At 43.2% G+C, this 25,109-nt stretch overlaps 1 protein-coding gene across 1 annotated transcript in view; it reads left to right on the forward strand.

Annotated features, from left to right (window-relative positions):
- The window catches only part of LRRK1 (leucine rich repeat kinase 1), a 79,203-nt gene that overhangs the window by 6,473 nt on the left and 47,621 nt on the right, over positions 1–25,109 (forward strand). The window contains exons 2-5 of the mRNA XM_082322564.1: positions 12,726–12,889; positions 13,769–13,940; positions 16,313–16,492; positions 17,118–17,266. Of these exons, the coding sequence (XP_082178690.1) occupies positions 12,726–12,889; positions 13,769–13,940; positions 16,313–16,492; positions 17,118–17,266 (665 nt within the window). The remainder of the gene's footprint in view (positions 1–12,725; positions 12,890–13,768; positions 13,941–16,312; positions 16,493–17,117; positions 17,267–25,109) is intronic.

Genomic DNA, 25,109 nt, shown 5'->3' on the forward strand with positions numbered 1-25,109 from the left:
TGAGTCTGATCATGAATCTGAAATGGAGTCAGCAAGGACAGATTCAGACCATGTTAAAATATGACTGTTGAAAAAGATTCGCATTGAACAACAGCAAAGTTGTTGTAGTGAAATCTTGGGGGTTAAGCTGCAGTTTTTGCAAATATTCAGTCCCTCCCGGTATGATAATTGGCCACCCTGTGCGTGTTGGAAGAGAGGGTGAAACCCAGTGATGTCTTTGTAGGTTATGTATTTTTTGCAGGGACATGTGTACCTACTGGTGCCTACACAGCCTTGCCTAGCCTGAGCTCTCCTGGCACGGGTGCTTGTGGTGGTGGGATGTGTTGCTCTGGACAGGCAGGCGGGACTTGGGGTCTGCCACAGAGCTGCACAGAGCAGTGGGAAATCTGGTGCAGGTCCTCTCTTTTTTGGCTCGCCCTCTCTGGCTGGCGAGGGCGGCAGATCTGTGGTGAGCTTCGGGAACTTCTCAGTCGCAAAGAGAAGCCCCATGTTGTGTCACCCAAGGGTGAGGGAAAGGGTCAGTCTGCTACAGGAAGGGCGGGAGGAAGGCGAAGGGTGAAAGGAGCCGGGACCTGGGGTTGGGAGCTGGAGGAGCAGCTTAATTTCGGTTTTCAGTAGTCAATATGTGGATCCCAAGCATAAAGGTTGGCATTTCAGATACTGCTGGGGAAAGCTCAGTCCCAGGCTGTCCACAACTCCTTTTCTGTGCATAGTTGAAAATCATGGAAAAATAACGAACCAAAGCAGTGATTCAAAGAAGAAGTCTGGATAAATTTAGCCCAAATATTCTTGGTATGTTTGTGGTCGCTGTGGAAATTACATCACTGCTTGTTTTAATGATCAGAATATCGCTTGGAAAACTGGCATGGCTACCCGAGAAGAGCTCAAAAGGAAATCTTTTAGAAGTGTGTATGTCTTTGGAATTGCTTCACCTGCAGTTACTTGGTTTTGGGGTTATTTGTTTTATTCCCATCTCGGTTAAGGAGTATTTTGACTAGAGGTTATGGCTGCTTGATTGAAAAGCCACAAGGTTTGGAGCTGATACACTCTGCAGTGTGATTATCTACTTCACATAAAAATTCTGTCTGGGGAGTAAGATTCAAAAAGAGTGCTGGTAATTGCTGAATACAAGACCTCCTCCAGAATCTGCCTGCATGTCTTTCTGTCTTGCACATCAAAGAGCCTTTGAAAATGCTTTTATTTTTGCATCAAACAGGAACATTCTTTTTTTTTTTTTTTTTTTTTTTGTAACACTAATGAACAAGATCCCTTTTCAGGACTCAAATGTAGCTTGAAAAACAAAAAAGTCTAGCTCCTTAAGTGGGCTTGTAATCATGGTCACAGTTCTCCGATGTTTTGCACCTCGAACCTTTCACATGATGGTCGGGGGGGGATAAAAGCTATCAAATCAAAGTCATTTGCATGGATTCGCCCAAGTTCTCAGATGCACTGGATCAGAGTTCATCATAGGTGGGTGGGAAGGGGATGAAATGTGCGTTGCCTAATTTTGGCATCTCTGCCTTGGAGCAGCCATCTAAAAATGCTGTGGGCTGCAGCGGGTTCACAGCATGTACTTTTGTTTGAACATAGCATCCTCCCAGGCAGAGTCCTTGTCCTCCCTCCACTGAAATGAATGCTGATATTCCCAGACACCAGGGAGACAAAGGGGAAATATCTCCCCATTCCCCCTCTCTGCAAATGCAGACACATCTGCTGCTTGTAGGTTTTGTCACAAGTGAGGGAAGGTTTTATTTCTTTTGGTAGCCCCCATTAAAGCTTTGGCAGCACACCACTACGCAGCCTGGTTCAGGACCAGCACTGTCTTGGCCAACAGCAGAGGTCTTTTCATCAGGCCTTCTCTTCTGCTCCAGACACAGCTGTTAAGGTAATCTTCCCTCTGAGATATTCTGTCTCGGAAACCAGCATCTCGGAGGATCTGCTCCTATTTGCATGGAAGCTGGTGGAAGTGCTCACGTTGAGTTCAGAAGAAGCTGGAGTGGAGCCTCGCTTTCTCCACTGTTTTGGGGTTTTTTTGTGTTTTTCAGACTATCGTATTCATCTCTTTCCTCTGATGCTCTTCCCAGCTCTGCACTTCCCTTGGCTCTGCTGTTGCCAAATTGCCTGTTCAACTGTCTTGATGCCAACCATATCCTGTATCTTGATTGCACTTTCTTTTCCTCTGCCTGCAACACTTTTACCTAAACTAATCTAGGGTTGTTGTCTTGGTGATAAATGAGAAGTGAGGATAGCCAAGAGTAAGGTATTTTATTAGGGTAGCAGACACAGTTAAAGCAGCACACGGAACTGTGTCTAACATGTACTAAGCTTGGATTTTGCTGCGTGGGGTGTTTACTCCCTCAAATCTCTTGAAAGGCTTCTTCCCTTAGATGTGTCTGCTTTCTCCTAGATCTATCAGTTTGTTTAATAAAAGATATTCTCTCTTTCTACAAACATCCCTCAAAGTAGCCTGTGAAGCCGTTATCATCTCGCCTGTTGCGACTGTTAGTGCCCGGTAGCTGGGTTAACTTCTGCACAAGTGTAAAATGGGAATGCAGGCTGTAGGACTGGAAGGAGCATGTGGGTCAGTGTCCTGGTGTCACACTCCTAAACCTTATGCAAGGCCTGTTTGAAGCAAGTTGACTTGTCTGTTGCTTCTGCTTCTTCTAGAAGACTGTTCCAAAGCCTCATTTCTCCAACATTTTAAACTTTCTTCTAATTGGCAGCCAAAATGTATTCATACCCTGTATATAAATAGCTCTTTTCCTTCCCTGGTGTCTCCCTCTGGATGTATTTATAGACAGTACTCCCATCCGCATCCAGCCTTCATTTTTCCAGGCTCAACAAGCCAAGCTCTTTTCATCTGTAGTCTTGTAATTAGACTGTCCATTTCTTTGATTCGTCTTCTCCACCTCTTCCAGATTCTCTTAATCTTCCTTGAACATGATAAACTGGAGTCGTGCAAGGTATTTTACATATCTTTTAAATGTTGCTTGCCTTTTTTTCCTCCTCTCTGGCCAGGCTTTCCAAAATCTAAATATATCCAGGTTCTGTAAGAGACCCGCTATGCTCCTTGGGGAAGGGAGGAGGGACACTGGTGGCCACGCAGGTGACAGCAAATACCCAGGACCCCTGCCATTTGATGGAGGGATGGAGAACTGGGCTTGCTGCTGTGGCCCAAGGGGACCTGATGGAGCAGCTATGAGCTTCATCCTACCAGTTTCATCACCTTTCTCTGAAAGCCCCACTGGGGCTTGTCTTTCCCGGTAGCATCCGTGGAGTTTCATGGGGCTGGAGAGACACATGTTGGCTGCTTCTGTGCTATTATTTTTGACCAGCAGTTGGGTTGGAGTGTCGTAAATGGGTTTTCCTTTTAGGAGGGTGTTTACATGTGTTATTAAAGTGAAACATAAGCTTAGCAGCTGCTTTTCTCAACTCAGACAAGCTGTAGAATCGCTGGATGTGTCTTTGGTGGACCCAGTGGAGGACTTGGACTCAGAAGAGACCTGAGCAGAGACCTTGGGCCCATCCTTCCCGTAAACGCACACAGGGACTTCTTCCCTGAACTCCAGACGTAGCCTCTCACAGCTGGGGCTAAAAGCGTTTGCTTCTTTCTAAAGCTAGCTTTAAATATATGTCTAAGGAGGATGTAGCAGAAGAGGGCTGGCCATGACTTGGTGCTTCCCCAATGTCATCAATTAATGGCTTTTTTTTTTTTAGAAGAATGTTGAGCAAATTATTTCTTTGAAAGAGAGAAAACATTGATGCATGGAATTATTTCCCCTCTGAAGAAAGCTTGAACATTAGGGAAAAGGAAAAGTTTCAAAAGAAACAAAAGTTAGCCATGAAATTTTATTTTACGAAGTTTCAAATGAAATCCAATCTTGGTTTGGTTTCATGGCTATAATATTTGATTCAGTTGGACAGGAATGGCCTCACTAGAGACACCTTTCATCATTTAATAATCCTCTCTTTCCAGCCATGCCTGGAAACGAACATGAAGAAAATACAAAAGCGTAGTCATACTTTTGCATGCTTAATGTACATTTTCCAATTTTAAATTTGGAAAGCAAGAGTGGCATAGCTGGCCTTGCATGCAAAAGCATATTTCTGAATGATTCAAGCTGTAGGATTGGAACCAAATCACTGAGGCCAAAAGGTAAAAATAGAAACTTTCACTCAGAGCTGAGTCATTTGTATTTTCAATATGGCAATAGGCTCTCTGGCCATTTTGAGCTTGCTTGGTTCCCTCAGTCTCTTTCCCTTGGGGGTGGAAATTAGGGCTGTCATTATTCTCTGTGGTCTTTGCTGATCCTTTGCACCCCGAAGAGGGCAGTACGGGAGGGATGCGGGGCACTGGGTTCACTGGTTCACGGGTTCACTGCCAGAACCAGCCTTTGCCCTGTGCTTGCCAGAGGTCAGCGCCATCCCGTTCCTTCCCTGCCCAAAGGCTAGTAGTGTGTCTACCAGGGATGATCTACCATGAGACAATCTGTCCACTGAGAAATGTGGTGTGGCCACTGATGCTCTGAGCGCTCCTGCAGATCAAAAGGGATGAACATGTGCACGTGAAGCTGCTTAGGCCTGACGTGTATTTAGGGCAGAGAGTAAAACCATCACTGTCATCAAAACCAGCCCAGTTCGTCATGCTGGTTAGCTGGGGATGGCAGGGTTAGCGAAGGGCTGCCTGCTTGTGTTCAGTACCCAGCCGCTTGGTGAAAAGTCGGAAGGAGAAGAGAGAGGAGGAGGAGGCGGAGGCAGCAGCCCTGTGTTTGCTGTTGGCTGCTGCCTTTCGTTCGGGATGTGGGAGTTGTCTCGGTGTTATCTATTGCAGCTAAGGAAGCTTTATAAACAGAGAGGGTGAAACTAAAGGTGGGGTGTGGAGCAATGGGAGCCTTGCGTGCCGATATGCATGGCCGGACAGGGATCTGTGTAGGGTTTATCAGTACAGGAGAGGCTGGCTGCAGCCCCCGGAGCCCAGGTGGGAGGAAGGGGTGCCCAGTCACGGTGCTGATGAGCTGCCTCCGCTCTGACTCTGCGGTGAGGATTGCAGTCCTGCTGTTTCTCTTCCATCAGGCTTAGCCCAGGGCAGTGGAAGTGGTGCGTGCACTTTTAAAACAGCCTGTGGGCAGGATTGTGTCTAAGGTAGAGCAATCCTCCTGCAGAGCACAAGAGAAGAGGCACGTCCCAGGCCGTCACATGTAGTAGCCCTTGCTCCTTTTCCCTGGATAGCTGCAGGTATCGTTAGTGACCCCGAAGCTACCTTGCGCTTTCCAGTGTGATTTGGATGCTGACGTGATAGGTTTGCTCCGATGGTCATATTCCAGTGTGTATTTCTTTGTGCTCTCTCTAAGCTCGTTGCCTTGTGATGGCTTTGTGTAGCCTCTTGTACTTTAGCAAAGTAAGAATAACCAGCTCTGTTTCATTTGAACTTCTTGGACAATGCAAATAATTTCCAGGAACCTGGGAGGTGCATGCAGAAATGCAGGAGCCCGCTCAGATCTGGTAGAGCTTTTCAGTTCCAGCTTAGTGCTGGCTCTGACAGACAGACAGACAGACAGACAGCTTCACACAGCCATTCAGGCAGCTGTGATGCTGCCCACTAAAGACTGCTGAGCCTCAGTGTTACTAGTATTTGAGGTTTTTCTGTTCCCTCTTTCCCCATTATCCTGGATGATGGAGAAATGATTGTCTAAGTGTAGAGCTAAAGCTTTCAGAGGCGTCTGTTTTTTGTAATTCAGTTCTGGAGCCCCTTAAAAAGGCAGGAGTCCAGAGCGTTTTTCCATCCAGGACTTAATATTTTCCTGTCAGGTTTGCATTAACAAATGTTTTTTTCCTTGCAGGTTAAGAGTGTTTCTAAATAGAAAATTTCCAATGGCTCTGGTGATAATTGGTCACTTTGCATTGCTGTACCTAAAATTGTTCAGCATGCCCTTTACAAGATCGTGTATGCTTGCTGGAAAATGTTTAATGCAGATCAGGACTTTGCATGCATGGTACTGGCATGTAAACAATTTAAAAATAAGTCCAGATTATGCAATAATAATGAAAAAGATCCTTTCAGTATGGGATTTTAGTCTTTGAAGCATTCTTCTGTGTTTCAGATCTGGTCTTTTGTAGGGTTATAAGTTTCCTTTTGGGGCAGTGAGCATCGATTGTAAGCTATGTTGTAGATGTGGGTTTCTTTTGTACTCAATACATCATCTTTTCCACTGCCTTGGCAGGCAGATCTTAGTGTAGAGCCACTCCTTTAATTAGCTGAAATAATGAATGTTTGGGTGAAATGGAACCACACGAAATAGGCAGAAAAAATGTGGAGGGTTCCCTCTCTGTCCTGAGAAGCTGGCACGTCTCACTCGTTGTGAAGAGATATTAATCAGGGTCAGAGGGACACGGCCCAATTCTGGCGTGGCCTCTCCAGTGGGGAGACTGAATTATCAAACCATCCTGTTATCTCTCAGTTGGATTTACCGTAGCTTTCTCTTCTTGTCTTCTCACAGAGGGGTTTATCAGTGGTTCTGAGCATTTTTGAACCCTGCTGGGGGCATTTTATAGTGGAATTGGTTGGGCCATTATGTATTTTGCCTGAATCTGAGAACAAGGTGAAATAGATCCTAGGGTTCTTGCTGCGGGACCCTCCTTTGCATGGCGCTGGGCCAGGTCCTGGCTATGGGGCCGCGTGGACCGAGCGTATGTGGGCAGGCAGGGGGAGCAACTTCCCTGCTGGGGACAGACCTTGGTCCATGACTGTGTCTTTTAAGAAATGAATGATTGAAATAAATGAACAAAACCTTTTAACTTTTTTAAACAACAAATGAAACCCTGTTTTGAGGTGTCAGCTAATTAGAGAAGGATGGTATCTTTGTTTCATAAAGCATTTTTACTGCCTTGGGCTGATATAACATTTTTTTTACTTTTTTTTTTAATTTAAGAACCCAGGTGTTTGGGGTTTTTTCCTGGTTTGGGATGGGAATTATTTTTCAGTATCTCAAAGATTTCCATAGGATTGAAATTTATTTCTTACCCATCTAAATGGAAAGCGCAATATAGGACAGATCCATCATCCTTTGAAATCACTGGAGGCTTCCTGTTGGCTGTTGTTCTGTTTATTAATCTGAAGTTTTTCAAAGCAACAGAAGATATGTGAGTCTGTTACAGAGCCTCAGAAATAACATGGCTTTCTGTTAATTTTGCAAACCAACCTGCTAAAGCATCTATAGGGTAGAATTGAAAAATATTCAGTGACACTTATGAGTTTTTAAGCATTTGGGGGGATTGGCTTTAAATATCCAGCACGTTTTAAACCTCATCTCTGTCCCATTTTGTTATTTGCTCTGTGGCAGTGCTCAGAAGTCAAAATGGCAAAAGATTAAGCTGGTAAAGGTTAGCTGTAGCCATCTGGTGCTGTTGAGGAATTAATGTCTGAGCTCAGCCCAGAGAGGCGGCCTCCCTGCCCACCCCCATCCCCAGATCCTCTCTGAACCAGAGGCTTGGATTTCGCTGTAATGGGACATGGAGATGAAAATAACTGTCAGGGCTAAAATGTAGTAGTTAATTCAGACAAAGAAACAGCCAGACAGCCAAAAGACATTACATCCAGTGGCCGCTGTAAGAGCAGCTTGTGCTGAAGCAGAGGTGGGTGGCTAACAGTCCAAGGAATTAGTAGCTTAATTGAGCATCGCTGAATGGGATGCTGTATTAAAGTCATCATCTTGATTTGCTCCCATCTCTGGAAATACCTGCACACATTATGACAAGGTCAGTAGCAGTTTTAAAGTTTTATTATTGTTGTAATTCTGTTTTGGAGTAAGTAAGCTTCCTGCCCTATTTTATCCTTTGTTAAGCATCTCATTTGTATCTTTCTCTGCTAAATAAAAATAGCCTAGTTAGTTGCCAAAGAACTCCTGCCTTATCAAAGGGACTAATGTAGCACTTACAAACTCTGTAAGGTTATGTGTCAAAGACAGGAATGCAGTGATTTGGGATATAAAGATAATAATCATCTATACAGTGTGCTGTTTTGTTATGCAGCCGTTTGTTGATTCACAGCATTGACCTGCAAGCCCACAGCTTTTTGCTGATAATGCTGTAGTGTCAGCTTAGAACTTTTAGATTTTCTTTTTCACCTGCTGTAATAACAAGGACTGAGACAGGGTGTAACTACATACATCTCTGAAATTCTCATGGTACCCTTTATTATTAATAAGACTTGGTTTTGTTTTGTTTCTCTGAGCTGGGACAGCGGTCTGTTGCACTTTAAAATTTATACTCTTGTAACCTTTGAATGGCAATAAAATAACTGCTTTTTTATTGCTAACCACTGTTTCCATTGGAATATTTTTTAAAAGAAAATTAGTCTTGCCCTTTGCTTTTGTAAAAGGCTGTTACTGCAAAGCCAAGCTTAAAGCCTACTTCCAAAGTATAAAACATTGAAATCAAGAGTGGGAAACATTTCCAAAGTTAGTTACTTTGATACAAGCTGTTAAGTTGTGTGAGGAATAGATGAAGGATGCATTTTTAACGTCGGCAAGTGCCTCCTGTTTTCCCCTTACAAACAGTACTCGGTTTGCTTACAGTCATTAGAAAGCAAGGAAAGAAAAGAAGCCGTGAGTCTACGGAGAAGTTAAAGAGAGATGATGCAGAGATGATCTGAATGACAGGGAGTAAACCCCATGACCTTATTTTCATTGACATTCAAACGTGTCAGAGAAATGAACCCGCACCAGACCACCTCAGTTAAAATAGGCTTCATTTATCTATTTTCCTGCTGAAAGCTCAAAAGAGGGGTGCTGATTTGGGGCAGTGGTTTTTGAGGAGCCTGTGCCAACACAGGAACTCCATCCCGCATCTGTGTGCAATAAAGCAAAGACTAAAGGAAATCAGAATGGGTGTGTAAGAGCTCCTGGAGTTTCTAGTAGCCTTTTAGTACGGAAATATCCAAGAAGTACTGATAGAACATCATAACTTGCTATGCTGTTTTGTATATAGCAATGTGCATTGTCAAACAGTAATGTAGACCCTGTTGTGCAAACTACAGAAGCCAGTTCCTAAATCCATGCAATCTAAGAATTAAAAGCATTTTATTACATCCAGGCTTAAATGCTCAGCATGTTGCATGATGAAGTCCAAAAATAGAGATTCAATATTATTTAACCTCAGTATTGCTCTCATATCTTGTTGTTCAAGGCTATATGCAAGTGAGGTGACCCTATTATGAAAGCCGTGAAGAGCTCGGGTAAAGGGCATGAGATTTGTAGGGTTAAAACCATAGGCAGAATTTCTTTGGATTTCGGCCCAGATTTTTGCTAAAAATGGCTGATGCATGTATTGGCAAAACTTTTTTCCCAGCCTACATGAATGCCAGTACTGATGATAGTTCAGTCATGCATCCTGTAGAAATAAAACAGTCTTTAGTCAGTAGAATGTAATTTTCTTCATTTATTTTTTTTTTCCTACTGGTGAGTATAAATTAAGCTTATAAAACATGCTGCTTCTTATTTTCCATGTGTATTTCAGAAGTCAATATATAATTTACTAAGTCACCAGGAAGTCTTCTGTGAATTGGGTAGTTTGGTTGGCGAGATGCTTAACTTTGGAATGGATGGCTTCTGTGTTTTTTGGGAACTTGGGAACTTAGGCCCACCTTCTCTCATTTAACCTTTGAAAGCTCAAGTTAACTTTGACAGAATCGTGTGAGTACAGCTGTTGGCAGAGGGCAAGCTTTTTGTCACTCTCTGTCTCACCAGTTTTGCTCTTTTCAGGCTTGTAATTAGTTCAGTTGCAAGGTCTCTTTTTGCTGAAGACCTTTGGCAGCTTTTTGCTTGGATCTTAGGCAGGAGGTCAATTTACTCTGCAGAATGCAATCATAGAAAGAAGTTTTGATGACAGGAATTTGAGTGATGAGTAGCATTATCTTTCTGCCAAGAATATTTAAATGTAAATATATTGGTTTCAGACAGTAGAATGGCCCAGATTTCTTACATTCAGTGAAGCTTTATTGAATTCTACTTGATGGATGTTTAAATGTTCAAAACTGGGCAGTTTTGGTTAGATCAATAAAAAGTTCTTATTTGCCTAAGACAAGACTAAAATTGAGTTTAGGGACTAAAATTAATATCCCAAAGACTCTGATTAAACTGCCGGCTCACTCTGGGAGCATGTAAACTCCTCAAAGCCGGCTATTTGTGACATTTCTGTTCCTGGAGAGCCCAGAAGTCTACACCTAGCGTACATGAGCAGACTGCGGTGGTTGACGGCCAGCCCATGTCCTCCAAACAGTGGTGATGGTAGCAGTGGTTGTAACTAAGCCATTTCACTACAAAGGACTTAAGAAATTTTGAGGGGTCCAAAAATGTAAGAGGAAGCATGACACATTAGCCAAATAGTTCCGTGAAGTAATCATTTGGTAAAACACAGAAGCGGTCTTGGGATTAGGGTCTAGCTTGCGGAGTTCCTCCTTCCCTCAGTGACAACATTGTGGTCCTTCTTGTGCTCCCTGGCCAGCAGATTTGGTAGTCCTCCCTGCACGCTAGGACAGTTCCAATAGGAGAGGTGGAAAATGCTGCTGGAAGAAGAGCTCTGGTGTGCTGGATGTGTGAGAGGTTGGCTGGAGACCTCCCTAATAGAGGTGGAAGTGACACCAGGATCTCCCACATCCCAAATTAATCTCTGACCACGAGACACTCGTACCTCCACCGCCCCTGGCCATGGTTTAAAAAGAAGGAAAGAAGGCCCTGCTCAATTCTTTGGCGGAAGGGATGTGCCTTTACATGTGAAATGGCTGCAGATGTGGGTCTTGAGTGATAGTCCCCAAAATCAGGATTGAGGCTGGAAGGAAGTAAAATTTGTCCCTTCTTTCAGCATGTTTTTAGTAACCAGATTAAAGTTGCTGTGCTCTGTCAGCCCTGGTTTGCAGGGCTTCCTGCACCGCTTTCCAGCTGTTTTGTATCTCCGCTGTGAGGCATTTTTTCCTCCAAGGGGAATTCCAGTGCTTCTCTCTAGGTTCAGGATTTCATCACGGGGCACCGAGCGCGAGGAGGCTGCATGTTCCAGTAACTGCACTGTTTTCTTGGATCTGTACTTCTTGATTTTACTTAGTCCAGTTCTGAGTTGCTTAGACTGGAGAACTATTTTGCTTTAAAGTCTCTCTTCTATCACCCTTTAAACTGTTCCTTGCCTAAGAATCATTTGCATTTCCTACCTTGGTGTCCATTAAAAAGAGAATTAAATCATATGCAATATTCTTAGAGAATGTGTGGTCTGCTCTAAAAGACTGGACCAAATGCTGGATGAATTTCTTTTCCTATGTACCCCCTAAAAGTACAGAATTATGAAGGCACTGCACCTATGAACAGGAACTCTGAGATGCTGTTTATTATGCTGTAATTTAACACCACATTTATCTACCTTGATTTCTGGTGCCTGTCCTTCACACGTACTGCATCATCTGAGAAAGGTTATTGATGTGGGCACATTTTTAATGGCACGAATCTCCGGAGCCGTCTCCGATGTCTGAGTGATTTGAGCTTCATTTAAATAATTGATGAGAAGCGTTAGTCAGAATCTATTGGTGATTCAGGCTGCATTATTCAAAGATATTTACTGACCCTTATACATTGGTCCAAATTTACTTATTCTTCCAGGCTGGATTAAACTAGGCCCTGCATGACATATGTCCCTATTTAAAAAAAAAAAAAAAATATCCTTGTTAACATATGTGAAAATCTGTGGCCTTAAGGGCTTTATTTAACCAGTTGCAAATAAGCAATAATAATTAATAATGTTTTAGGAGGAAAAAGTGAGTATGAAATGGTCTCTTTTCAATTGAAAAGTGCTTCTTTTCTCTGTCTTGCATGCTGTTCAGGAGTGGACCTGAACATCTTACTCGCCATTCAGTGACTTTCCTGTAGCTTTCCCTGTCCTGGTAGATGGGGGGTTGGGTGGGAGACTTCACGATTGCGTCTTTCTTAGCCACCCACCGCAAGCATTTTCTCTAATGGTTTGCAGCTTTTAATCTTTGACATGTAAAAACCCTTCTGGCTCCTAATGGCATTTAAAAAAAAAAAAGTCTAGCCTAGGAGACTCTCCAGGATTCATCAGGGTGACCCTGGGCATCTTGCATAATCTCCTTTTACTCTTGTTTTCCCAGAGTAAAAATATTCCCAATTTCTTTTCTTTCACATTAATTGAGGTGTACAAAGCTCTGGTTGAAAGTGTTGGAGAAGTACAGTGGGGTTTTATTAGACTGTTGTCAGGAGGTGAATGAAGAGTGACTGAAGCAAGGCTAATAATACCAGAATGGCTTTGCAGGTGCTGCAGACTCCTTGCTCCTCCAGAAGTGCTGCAGGTGCCGATCTCACGTAAGCCCTTCTCTTCCCTGGTTCCTGCAGCAGGAGATCGAGCGTGGCAGGCTGCTGCAGAGCGTACGCGTCTGCGTGTGTGAGCTTTCGCACTGTCCTTTGGAAACCACCCCTGGGTGCAATTGGGGAACTCGTTGTCCATTTTAGTTTCATGTCCCTGTTGGAAAGTACTTTAACGTATTATCACTTTCTTTTATCGGGCAACTGAGTTTTGAGGTTTTTTCCTCTTTTTTAATTGTGTGCAGTAAATATTCCACTGAAAATAATTCACCCCCTTTTTTTGTTGCCAGGATGCATTGACATAGTAGCTGTGCATAAGTAATGAACGGGTACTTCTTCCTGACCCCTCTTTTCTATTTTTTACTTCAGGAACCGTGGACATGGGTGGCAAACAGTCCACAGTCGGCGAAGTCTCCATAATTCAGACACCTGTGACAGAAAGTATTCAGGATGCTTACAAAGCTGGAGACACCAGTAAGGCCCAAGAGTTGATTAAGTTGTCATGTGAGGAGGCCGCACTGCAAGTGGAAAAGGTAGGGTTAGGTTACTACTCTTTCTCAGATTTTATTGGGAAGGAAACCAAAATGCCAAGTTGCTTTCTTCTGTCGTTTCTCATGCAGAAAATCCATTCAGGTATATATGTTATGCTGGTGCTGCAGGGTCCCAGGCATGGCGGGTTGTGTGGGGCGCTTCAGGAACGTATACTCAGGGACAGTATTTGCCCTTGAAGGTCCTGATCAGAAAGGCGAGGCAGACCACAGGAACAGCGTATGTAGGAACAGGAGCCTGTGCGAGGAGGGGTGCTGGTGTTGTGGTCACTAAAACAGGGAAATAGATTTTTCCCCATAAAAAGGAAGCAGTTTATAGACTTAACCAAAAAAATGTATTCCCCCATCAGTACAAAGATGATGAATGGCCCCCTGGGAAGATTTTGCTTCTTGTGTTTGGAACTACATCCTCTGCGTCAGCTTCTGCACTGCTCTGCCTTCAGAGCTCTCATTTTGAGCCTGCTCTTTGCACAGAGCTTATCTTAGTGTTCTGGGAGACTACATGCGTGCCAAATCCAGGCATACTGGCCATCTCCAAAACTGGAAATACTACACCTTGTAGCAGAGCTGTGCAAATAGTTTTTCTGTTTGTCCATGAAAAATGGTTTTACACTCACCATTCTGTGCCTTGAGCACTTTTGCGGTAAAACCATACAAAAAACCAAACCCCAACAAATTAATATAATTAATATATCAACAGCAATGATTATAATGGCTACTAGAGTTTATGACATTCTCAGTTAAGCACAGTGACAGTGGGTATGCATTTGCATGGGCACAATTATATACGTGGCTCTAGAAATGCTCTCTTTCTCTGCCTGCTCCCTTTACAGAGAGTTTATTTTGCTGTGTTTTCTTTACCAGTGCCAGCTTTTAGGTATTGCAGCAGCATATGGAGATCTTCAGGCGGTGAGGTATTTACTGAAGGAAGCATTAGTGGTGTTACCAACAGAACCTAACGATGACAATGCAGCTGTTGTGGCTGCGTATTTTGGACATAAGGACGTTGTGAAAGAGCTGCTGGATTCCTTGCATGGTAAGCCTATTGGGTTGCCTCTGCCTTTTCTCAAGCTTTTCGGTAGCTGTGTGCTATAGCTTCAAGCAGGCATGCATTTCTTTTTTTCACATCCCTTGAAATGGGAGGGACGTAATCATGGGAAAGTGCGTGGAGGGATCTAATCTCTGCTGTGTTTGAAGAAAACTTCCCCCATGGGGGGATAAACACATGCATAAAAATATTCCATGTTTGCAAATTGGAAGTGGAGGAAGATGCCATTTAGACAATTCATTCCCATCAGCCCTCAGAGCTGGGTAACGTCCCAGACCCCACAGAGAAATTAAGGGATTTTCAGGAAACAGCATCATCCCACTCTGCTGATCCAGCAGACACAGCAGTGCTGGGAGTGAGAGTGCAGCATGACTGTCTGGCGAGTAATGGTTTGGGTGCACAGCTGGCAGCAAGCTCTATGCTCTCTTGTTGGCGTTTTGATTTGACTTTCAGGGGAATTCCTTATTTAGAATCATCATTACGTTTTAATTACATTTTATTTTAAAAATTATTTTGTAGCAGAACAGAGACATTTTTGGACCCAGACACAATTCTTAAGGCAGCTGGGGGGGGCAAAAAGAGCATTACTCTCAGTCAGGACCAGGAACTTGTGTTTGGGTCCCCTGTTGCTCTCTTGGCGTACTGCGGGCATGGCAGCTACTTCTCACCAGGACCCTCTGTGGATTCAGGGTCCAGCGGTCCTGCGCAGCAGCCAGGGCGAATCGCTCTCTTGACCTCAGACACTGCAGTAACCGCAACAGCTAAGCTGGGCCTCTGCAATATTTGACCTCAATATAGCTCTAGCTCCTCACTGGAGCTATATACTTGCCAGTGAAAATGGGAATAACCTTTTGGGAAACCGGCTTATTTGATGTTCTTAAACTGTTAGAGCACTAATAAGCAAAAGAAACGTTCCAGTTTGGGGGATGCAATTGAACGTAGTATTTCCTTCAGCCAGAAAGGAGGCTCACAACGCTGGTTTTGTAACCTAGTAGCAAAAATCAAATTATATTAATATAATACTCTCAGTAATGAAAAATGACTTAAGTAGTTTCTGAAAACTTAGCTCAGTTTAGAAATGACCAAATTCCCTTAAAACCTTGCTTTGGGTGGTCAGGGGAGGTGCTCTATACAAACAGCAGCTTTCAGAAGTTTTTATGCAGGACTTTCCATTTGTTTCTCCGGGAAGTTAGGTAGAAACCAATCACAGGGCTTAGGAATAAATTGCACGAATTTGCAATTTTTCTAATGCACTGCAGTGATTCTCTCTGGCTCAGTGTGAACTTCTTGTGGCTTACAGCTGAAGTGGAGCCTGTTTTTTTGCAGCAGGAGGGGGAGTGATTTAATCAAGCTGTTAAGAATGCAAAGAATGATGTAATTTCCACATGGAGAAACTGCAAAAAAAAGTTGACGTATAAATTTGGGCTTGTGGAAGTTTCTGTAAGCATTTCAAAGGGGAAGTGAATTTGTACAGTAAATGGAGGTGATACTGTGAATCAGGGAAGATTTGAGGACTGCTTACTGTTAGAGAAATAATCCTGCCATGGGCATTTAGTTACATGCGCAGAATTATGCACACCTAGAGGAAAGCAGTGTTGTACAGGCAAAACATTAATTCAGAAAAAAAAGCAGTTTGGGGATAACTAAAGCATTAGCAAATTCATACAGAAATCAGAACGTAGTATTTTAGTTTTTAGCCTTAAATGACATTTGTCTAGCTTTACTATGAATCAATAGTAAAGAATTCACCCAAAATGAAATATTTCAAGGGGAAATGAAATTTGTTGTGGGAGACTTTAGGTTACAGTGAAAACAAACTAAAACAATTATTTTGTGTTGTCTGAAACATTTATTTTTGATTTACTCATCCGGTAGCATGAAAAGTTAGCTGGTTTTCCCCATTCTTTGTATCCCCTCTCATGAACTTGGAAGAAGTGGACTATCGTGGATGTTTGGATCTAGCATCTGTTGGATCAGGCCTGTTGCCTCTGGATGCAAAGACAGTCCTGGTCATCCCTTGCCACCTCTTTTGGGGATTAGATATTTGATTTTTTTGCTGGTAGCCTAGCAGGCATCCTCAGAACCTTCCACTGTTGCTAGCTTATGCATGCTTAGATCAGGGACAGTCAAAAAAGTTTGCCTATTAGCTGGGTAGGTAATGAAGAACATTTAAACAAAGCTGAAAACTTGGTGCCTGACCAGCTTAGGGCTCTTCTGTAACACACTCTTGCAGTGCAGTCTGCTCCTTTGTCCTCAGGGGCTTCACCCTATACCCTTTGCATAGCCGTTATTTGTGGATGACTCTTGCGCATCACAGCCCGGTGACATCAACTAAGTCAAATGCCGTATCTTTTCGGTAGGTCCTAGTACTTGCCAACAACTCCTGAACTGGATGCTGGCCATAGCCTGCCAGCAGGGACATTTGGACGTAGTAAAACTCCTAATTCGTGCATACAGTGCTGACCCAGAGAGCTGTGCAGTCAGGAAGAACGAGTTTCCAGTTCTTATACGGTTGCCTCTGTATGCTGCTATAAAGGCAGGTATGTATTTGCATGCTTCAAAACTTTGCCCCTTTTCCGCAATGTCTTTTAAAGAATGGGCCGAGTTGTTCACATCTAGGAAGGTATCAGTGTGGACTGGCTTGCCTGGAATTGTCCTGGATTTCCAGTGGGATAAATTAAAATACAGTTGGCTCTGAGTCTTTTGACTTAGCCAAATTTCAGTCAGGGCCTTCTTAAGTTAGATTACTCTAAATACTGAGAGGCTGAACTTTCCTCTATAGACTCCTAGGGAAAAGACCCTTCCAAAATACAAACCTTGCAAGTAAAAACATTATTGTTATGGACACTCTGGCACACATGCTTGATTTAGGCTGAATAATTTACACTTCAAAGTACAGCTGTGTGTATAGTTTAATAAGACAGGGTAAAAAAAGAGAAAAAAGAAAGAGCCTGGGCCAGTGCTTTTACACAGGGTCTTTGCTCTCTCAGTTTGACCAAACTAAATCCTGTCACCGGAGGAAACAGTCTTTATACAGTTCAGTTCCCTTTTCGCACACCCCCATGGCTTTTTTCAGAAGTGGTTATTTCCCAGGATTTCTGTTCAGCTCCTTGTTGGTTCATCTACGTGAGAAGAAGAGAACAGACAATCTGCTTTTCTCTAAAGGGAATGAAGATGTAGCCGTGTTTTTATTACGGAATGGAGCTTTCTTTTGTTCCTACATCCTGATGGACAGTCCTGAATCCAGCAAACACCTTCTGAGGAAGTATTTCATTGAGACGAGCCCACTACCAGGTAGCGCTCCAGCAAAAACAGTAAGTAGCCATTTATCTGCCTGAAGAGACGTTCTTTTAAAGGAGCATCATTTTAATAATTGATACTTGTCTCCGCGTACCATGTGGCTGGTGATTTTTCTTCTCAACTAAGAGCCTTGTGGTTTGCTGCCCATTTAGAGAACAAGCTGTGAAAGTGGCTTTCATGCCAGTGCCGAATTGCAAGGTGTAAAACATTAGGCCTTTAAATGGCATCATTGTGCAAGACGCTGTGTGTGACAGCTTCCGCTTGGCAATTTTAACATCAGCGTGTGAACCAGGCATATGCTGTGGAAAGGAAACATTGACTTTGTGCTCAAAGTCTTCCAGAGAAATAAGCACTACCGCAGGCTTCCTCTGTGACCCCAGGATAATCACTCCATTTAGGTTTGTGTTGTGCATTCTGGTGCCAAGGTAATGCCGCAAGCTCTGTGGTGTCCTGGAGTGTTAGCATGGCGCAGAGCTGAGCATGTAAACCCTTCTCTTCCCCTGTGTCTGATAGCTCAGACACAGCACGTACAAATAGGCTCATGTGGCTTTTTGTTAACATGTAGCATGAGTAGAGCAAACTTACATCTGCTCAAAATATCTTCCCTACTTCAGATCCTGGCTGGTAGCCTTTGCTGTCACTCGCTCAGGACCGATCTGGCTCTCTGGAGGAACATGGAGAATATCGTGTGTGATCAAATCGTATTAGTTTAACTGCGCTTGTCCCACAGAAATGGTTTTTGATAGGACACAGAGGCCAACAAATTGAAGCCTTTTTAGGTTGGCAAGAACCCTGTTCGCTACTTAGCCACTGACAGCCTTTTGACAATTTTGGTAATTCATTTGCATCTCTATTTCTTCCACTGTAAAATGGGGAGATTTAAACTCCTCACATCTCACAGCTGTTGGAAGGCTTAATACATGATGATGTTGCTTGGAGATCTACAGATGAGTGGCATTGTTTTCATGCAGGGTATTATTACATTTCATGATTATCCCGTATCTTTGTATAACTAGGCTATATTCTTCGTTCTCTTAATCTCTATTATCCAAGTCTCCTTTATTCAGAACTGAAAACCATCTCACAGCGCACGCTGTTACTGCTTTATAGGGAAGCACGTAGTATTTCGTATTATTTCTACTGTTACCTAGCAAGTTAGTTATCAGGCATTTTTTGGTTTTCCCTTTGATATGCAGATTAACAAACATTGAATAGGAGCATCAGAGCCCTGAGCTTACAATAGTTAGTTTTCATCAGGTCATAAAAATTGTGCAGTGAAAAATTGTGAGGAAAATTTTTCGATCAAGGCTCTGTCTATGTGAATCCCATTGCCAGCTGAGTATCTGTTTGCTCAGCTCATAACCTTGCAGGGTGCTGAATCTGCTTCCGTGTTAAGTAAAAATAAGCAGAGAGGTTTTCATAGCGTTACAAACTTCTCCATTCTCTGTTTTCCTGCCCAAACCCCGTCTCTCTGGATTCCCGACAATACTGCAAATGTTAGGGACTACAGTCCAGATATGTGAGCCTGACTTCATTAGGTTCAATCAGCAGATTTAAAGCCCTCCCTGTGGGATTCTTCGTGTCATTGACAGGTAAGCAAAAGGAAGCTAAATCCTAGATGTTTCTGGATAAGCGTTGATAAAACTACATACCTTTTAGAAGAAAAAAAAAATCTAACTAAGTGGATAATTCAGCTTGAATAAACTCTGGAATAAATGTTTGAATCACAGGGAAGAGGTCTGTTTTCCACGTGAACTTGCTGGCAATATTCAACTAAGCTGCTGTAAAAATGACTCAGCTTTGCTGTTGTCACACCCTGAGTGAAGAAGAGAGCAGTTTTGAAACAGCTAATTGCCAGAAGGGCCTGGTTTAAAAAAAAAAGAAAAAGAAAAAAACAAAAATCATTCCCAGAAACTTGACCTTGATTCTTCTAGTAGCTGTTTATTTTTAATATGTTTACTTATTTAATGCTTTCTTTTTGAATTCATTTGGGCAGACTGGGACAAATTCAGGAAGATTTGTCCTAGTTTGTCTGCAAAGCTCAGGTCTCTGGGAAACGATAGTCACACACCCTGATAATTTTTTAAAACATGACTTCATGGCAGCTGCAAACAAGCTGCCTTGGTGCCTTCTTCATATCTCGTGAGGTTCACAAATGTAAGTCTTCTTGTGCAAGTGCTGTGATGCATTTTGCACTGGGAGGAGGTAAAAAAGGATTGTGCAGAGACTGCGATGTGTATGGCAGCCAGCTGGATGTCAAAAAGTCTCTCCTCTTGGACAGGGCAGACCGAGCACCGATCATTTCAGAATGAGCCCAGAACTTCAAAAGGGTTTGTCCCATCCGTGCTATCTCTGAGTGAAAACACTGCACAGTTGACCTCCAATTGATTTCACAGTAGTGAATGCTACCAGCTATGCGTAAAATGTGGTTGGAGAGCTCTGCTTAGCTGCCACACCTTCCAGGCAGCCATTGGGCTGTGCATAGTGCTGCCCTTTCTGAGACAAGAGTTATGTCTTGTTTTTCTAATATCTGTTTCTCCTTTTTTTTTTCTTTCTGGCATAAATTTATCCCCACAGCAAACCACTGTCTTGCTAAAGAGAGGAACTGCTCCATTTTTACAGGAACAGGTAACAAATGCCAAAAACCACCCCTGCAGTAAGGTGGCTGGGCACAGATTCCAGACTTCGATACGTGTAATCAGCATGGAGATACATTTTTTTCCCATTACAGACGAGAAAAGAGCTTAAACTGCTGCATTTTCCCTCTTGCCAAGAATTTTATACACAAGCATGCAAATGTATGTGTATGCGTATGATCCTCCTCTGATTTCTTTATGCACTGCCTGGCTAATCTCAGTTACATCACCATTGGTAAAGAAATCTGCGGCAGTTCCACTCAAGATTCACAGCAGCATTATTGATGGAGGAATTAGATCACCGTCCTCAGAATATCCTGTCTACAGCAAGAGTGAGGTTCTGTTGGGGCATGTCACGTCATTTAGGAGAAATGCAACAACAGCCTTCTTTAATCACCTTACCAAACGGTCTCAAATCTAAGTAAATATTTTTCATATTTATAGTTCATCGTTTGCCCAAGAGCAGTGGGGTTTCTTGCTTCTGCACAATTTCCAGTCCCTTGCCTTGCTCAGTGCGTCCCCTGACATCACTGCGGTAGAAGATTTCCATTTAGTTTTCAGGACTGGTATTGAGAAATTCTTTCCTGGGCAGGAGAGGGGAGTGTACAGAGGTTTTCCTTGCCCTTCTGAAGAGCAGTAAGCCACCCAGAGTCGGGCTGTGCCCAGGAGCTAACAGCTTCTGAACACCGTCCCTCTCTCCTTTCAGCACAGAGCTCACCAGCCAGTGCCAAATGGAGAAGGGTTGAGCTGATCACTGGGCTCTGCAAGTTCAGCACCACAGACCTTTGGCATTGAAGAAGTGGGCTTTTCTGGGGAGATAGTGGAGATGATTAAGTATGAGTTGGGGAGGCAATCCCCTCTCTTTGTGGCGTTGCTGTCAGGCTTTCTTTCACTTAATTACATTTTCACCGTGGAGTGCTGAGCCAAGTAAATCCCTAAGGCAACTCCACTGACATCAGGTTAGTAGCATCAAGGTGAATGTGGTCCACTGTCCCTAAGTCAGATGAAGGGGCTTGGCTGATCCTCCAGTTTGCAGCAGAGACGCTGTCAGTCCTTGGCTCTGGATGGGGAGGAGGACTGAGCGCAAGGCACTTACTGCTGAGATTCAAAAAGCTGCCTAGGAGATGAGGACACCTACCCCGCAGCGTTCATAGCAGGTGTTGGATTTCACAATCCTGTCTGTGGTTTTAGAAGTCACTATCTGAATTCTGCAGGTATCTTTCTATCACATAAAATACCCTGAGGCCATGGCTCTGCCTTTTTGAGGTAAATGATACACAGCAATCTAAATGCAAAATAGAGATGCGTATCAGTCTGAAATGAGAAGCAGCAGAGGAGCATGGTCCTGCTTACACCCGCTAATAGTAGGCTATAGATCTTATTATTACTGCATTGGTTGGGGTACTCAAGTACAAGTACTTTTTTTGTACTGAAATAGGAACCTGGGCCCACTCTAAAGAGCATGATCTTGAAACAGAGCAGGAACTGAGGGAGGGGATAAGCACCATCAGTTCTTTTTTCTGATTTTTTTTTTTTTTATTGCAGCTTAGTTGGGTGCAGTTTAGTTAAGCAGGAAGAAAAAAGAGGGAGCTGGAGTCTGTAGTGCGTTTTTACTCCTGGCTTCCCTGGGAGAAGAGGAGATGTTACTGTCCCATTATATGGGCTGGCAAACAGAGTCTGGGTAGCCTGAGGCAGTGACTGGTGTCACACAAGAAATATGGGGCTCTGGAGTCTGATTTCAGGATCTGAACCACAAACACCTGCTTTCCCCTGTGTGGAACAAACTGAACGAGCAAGCCAGCTCTCCAGGCCTTCATTCCCATCACTGCCAGAATTTCAAAGCCCTGTATGGTTATATGCAGCCTCTGTGGAATTGAAGGACGTGTGGAGAGCCTTTTGCATGGAATATTTGCCCAGATTTTTTGGCTGTCATTCTCAATTTTCTTGCCGCTGTTTGTTTATGTAAAACATGTAAGTAGTTCATGGGGTTCAATTCTCTGGTCATGGATGCTTATCTTAGGAAAGGTGCTACGGAGCATCCCACTTTAGATCAGATGCTAAAAGATGTTTACAAAAAAGCCAGGAAAATTTTCCTTACCTGTTTCCTTTTTGAGCCATAGTGCAGATCCTATGCATCCACGGCCATTGTGGCAATACCATTGCCAAAGGAGAAAGTGCCAGGATGCCACCTCTTCCATCTCGGTGTACTGTTGAAAGTTGTCCTGAACTTCAGGGTAAATCTCCTCTGGACGACATCTTTGTTATGTGCCCTGCCCAATGCAGTGTTAGTCTTTGGTGATCATAATATACGTGGGATAATAATTAACAGCTTCAGTGCTGAGGCCAGCTTTGAATGTAATTTCACTGTTTTCCTTGTTGCAGGGTGAAAAGTAGCTTTAGTCTCGCACCCAGATCTTCATCCCAGATTGATCTACCGCCTTGCTCCAGCAGCATGGGATCAGTAAAAAGCTGCTTCAGCCACTGCCTGAGATCTCTGTGAAGGGTGTTGCTATTCCCTTCTGTTGGCAGATGGCAAGCTGTAAAGGGAAGTAGAGGAAAGAGCATGGCTGATCTTCATGGCTTCATTTTTGAGGTTTAGTCTCCCTCTGAGCAAGGTCTTTGTGATGGTTACAGGAGATAATTGATGGGTCTGGTAGGCAGGCTGAGACAAATCCACCTTTCTGTAACCCTCAGTGCTGTGTTAGTATTTCCATACCCCATGCCTTGACAACAATATCGGTAAGCGGGAAGCCCCTTCCTTACTAGCAGTTCATTTTTAGACCATAGACATGTTGTCTGGAATTACTGCCTAAAAGCTTGGATTTTCCCCTATTCATTCTGGTTTACCCCCTCCGCCCCCATTTTGGCTGAGTCTCAGCATAGCTTTTGAAAAAAATTGGCATTCCTGGAAAGAAAGTATCAGGACAGAGTATGCTTTGCCAGCCAAGGTTAGTTGTTAAAATGGCTAATTCCCTGTTAAAACGTTTCTCGCATATCTAGGCAGACTGTGCTTGTGTTACACTTTCAGTTGCTGCATCTTTGTTACACCTCTCTCTTCTAGCCTGAAAAGGCCATTCCTATTAAAAATCTACATGAAGCGCATGTAGTTGGGGATCGGGCCTTTTCTTAGCTCTTTCTTAAGCCAAGGGGTTTGGTTTTGCTAATGCAGAGTATGTGATTTTACCCAGCGCTGTTAGGTAGGAGGGTGATGGGTTTTTTCTGTATGAGCAGAAGTCATGGTGTAGGTTTAATTGTCCTGGCATAAAAAGGCTTTTGTTGGCATGACAATAAAGCACAATATGTTATAAACGACATCAGTAAGAGAATTTCCTTGCTGATTAAGCTGTATTTCTATCAGGGACAATTTTAGCTGGTCTAGGATGGAGCTACAGTGATGCTGCCCTCCTCCTCTCCCCAGCCATGCCCTCCTCCCTCCTCTTGCATCAGTACCATTGTAAGTCAGTTTTTGGTGACCTCGGCTGGGAGCTAAACCAGGTGAAAATTTTCTCTCTAAAATAAAGAGTAATAATATTATAAGACAGGGTAGTGACCTGGAAGTGCATGTAAGTAGCCAGACAGATATCAATACTACTTGAGGATTTTGTTTGTAGTGTAGAGCTGGTATCCTGCATTGTCTGGACTGAGGGATCTGATTCCTCATATAAGCTCTTGGGGCAATTCAAGGAACCAGAAAAAAATAATCCAGTGTCTCAGCACAAATGTGCTCTTTCTCAGTGAGGTTTCCTCATGTTGGGAAGATCTTCCAGTCCCTTAGCATCAGTACCACATCCCTTTCCAGTGATGCAAACAGCTCTTGGGCTCTTGATGGTGAGAGAAAATTACAGAAAAATACATACAGAATTTAAGCCAAGTTTGTAAGCAGGAAGCTGTTAAATATACAGATTTGGAAAATCTAACAGTAAAGTAGAACATGTTTAGTGCCAGTGTGAAAGCTTTGCAGTGTAACTCCCATCAGGTACTGTATATTTTGCAGTAGCAGTGGATACTCTGCTTAATTTGATTTCTTGTTGCTGCTGGCTTGCTGTGTTTTATATGGATGCCTTGTGGCTGACGGTGAATGTAGCTTTAGACAAACAGCTTGTGCTCTTTGCTTTGCTTTCCCCAGTGGTACAATGGACATAATATTTCCATTCATATTTGCAGGGCTGTCCTGAGGCTTCACTAGTGAACACTTGAAAAGCACTGTGTCTACACGAAGTACGACTGCTGTCAGTTTCTAAAAAGTGCAACTGTTTGTGCCTACCCTTTATTCTGTTCTCCTAGACATTTGAACTGTGTGATCTACATTACTTGGAGTTCTGAGTCTCAAATAAGCATTTGAGATAGACCTTGGTTTCCCTTTTCTTTCTCTCCCTCCCCGAAATATATTCCTTTTAATTTTAAATTTGTCGTTAAAAGTCTTAAGAGCTAAATACTGGGAACTGGAAAGCAAATTAAATTTGCTGTTGGGTCCTTGCTGCCTCCTGGTGGAGAATTAATGATCACTTAATTGAGACTGTCTTTGGGATGAGTTATGTCAAAAACACTGAGCTTATGAAAACGTTTTGGGACTAACATTTTAAAAATGTGTATTTTGGAACATAGATCTCATTGGAACGCAGTGAGGTGATCTTGAAAATTAAGCCTTGGGTTGTTTACTTGCATTGATGACCATTATGTGTTCATGTTTTCTTCTAAAGTGAAGCCTGAAATAAGTAGTTATGCCTTTCACCACAACTTCTGCTTTTTTTCCAAAAGAGGATAAAACGACTTCTTCGTCTTACTGTCAAAAGCAGCAGAACATTATCTAGAAAGGAAGCAACTGCCAAATCATGTCTCTCGGATATAAATGATACCGAGCAAAGTTCTAGTGTTTAGAAATGCTTTACAAGAGGGTGTTTGCCTTTCCTTTCCTTTCCCAGATGTTCCTTTGCAAAACCTAAAACTTCCCCAGAACGGTTTGGCTGCTTGTTGCTGGAAGGTTTAAGATGGAAAAGCAGTGCCTGGGCATATATTAATTATTCCAGCAACAGGCTTCCTCGTAAGAAGTCATTACTACACTCAGCAGATCTGTCCCTGTCCTTTCTACAGATGCACAAGCAATGATCCACAAGCATTTCAGAGGCGGACTGCTCCGCAGGGGCTCCTCCTGACCTGCCTGGCCTCTCTTGGTGTTCAGAGTCCCTTGGAGATCTGAGCAGTGGTGCAGGCCACGTCCAAG

Source organism: Platalea leucorodia, assembly GCF_965183815.1.
Source record: "Platalea leucorodia genome assembly, chromosome: 9".
In the NCBI taxonomy this organism is placed as follows: domain Eukaryota; kingdom Metazoa; phylum Chordata; class Aves; order Pelecaniformes; family Threskiornithidae; genus Platalea; species Platalea leucorodia.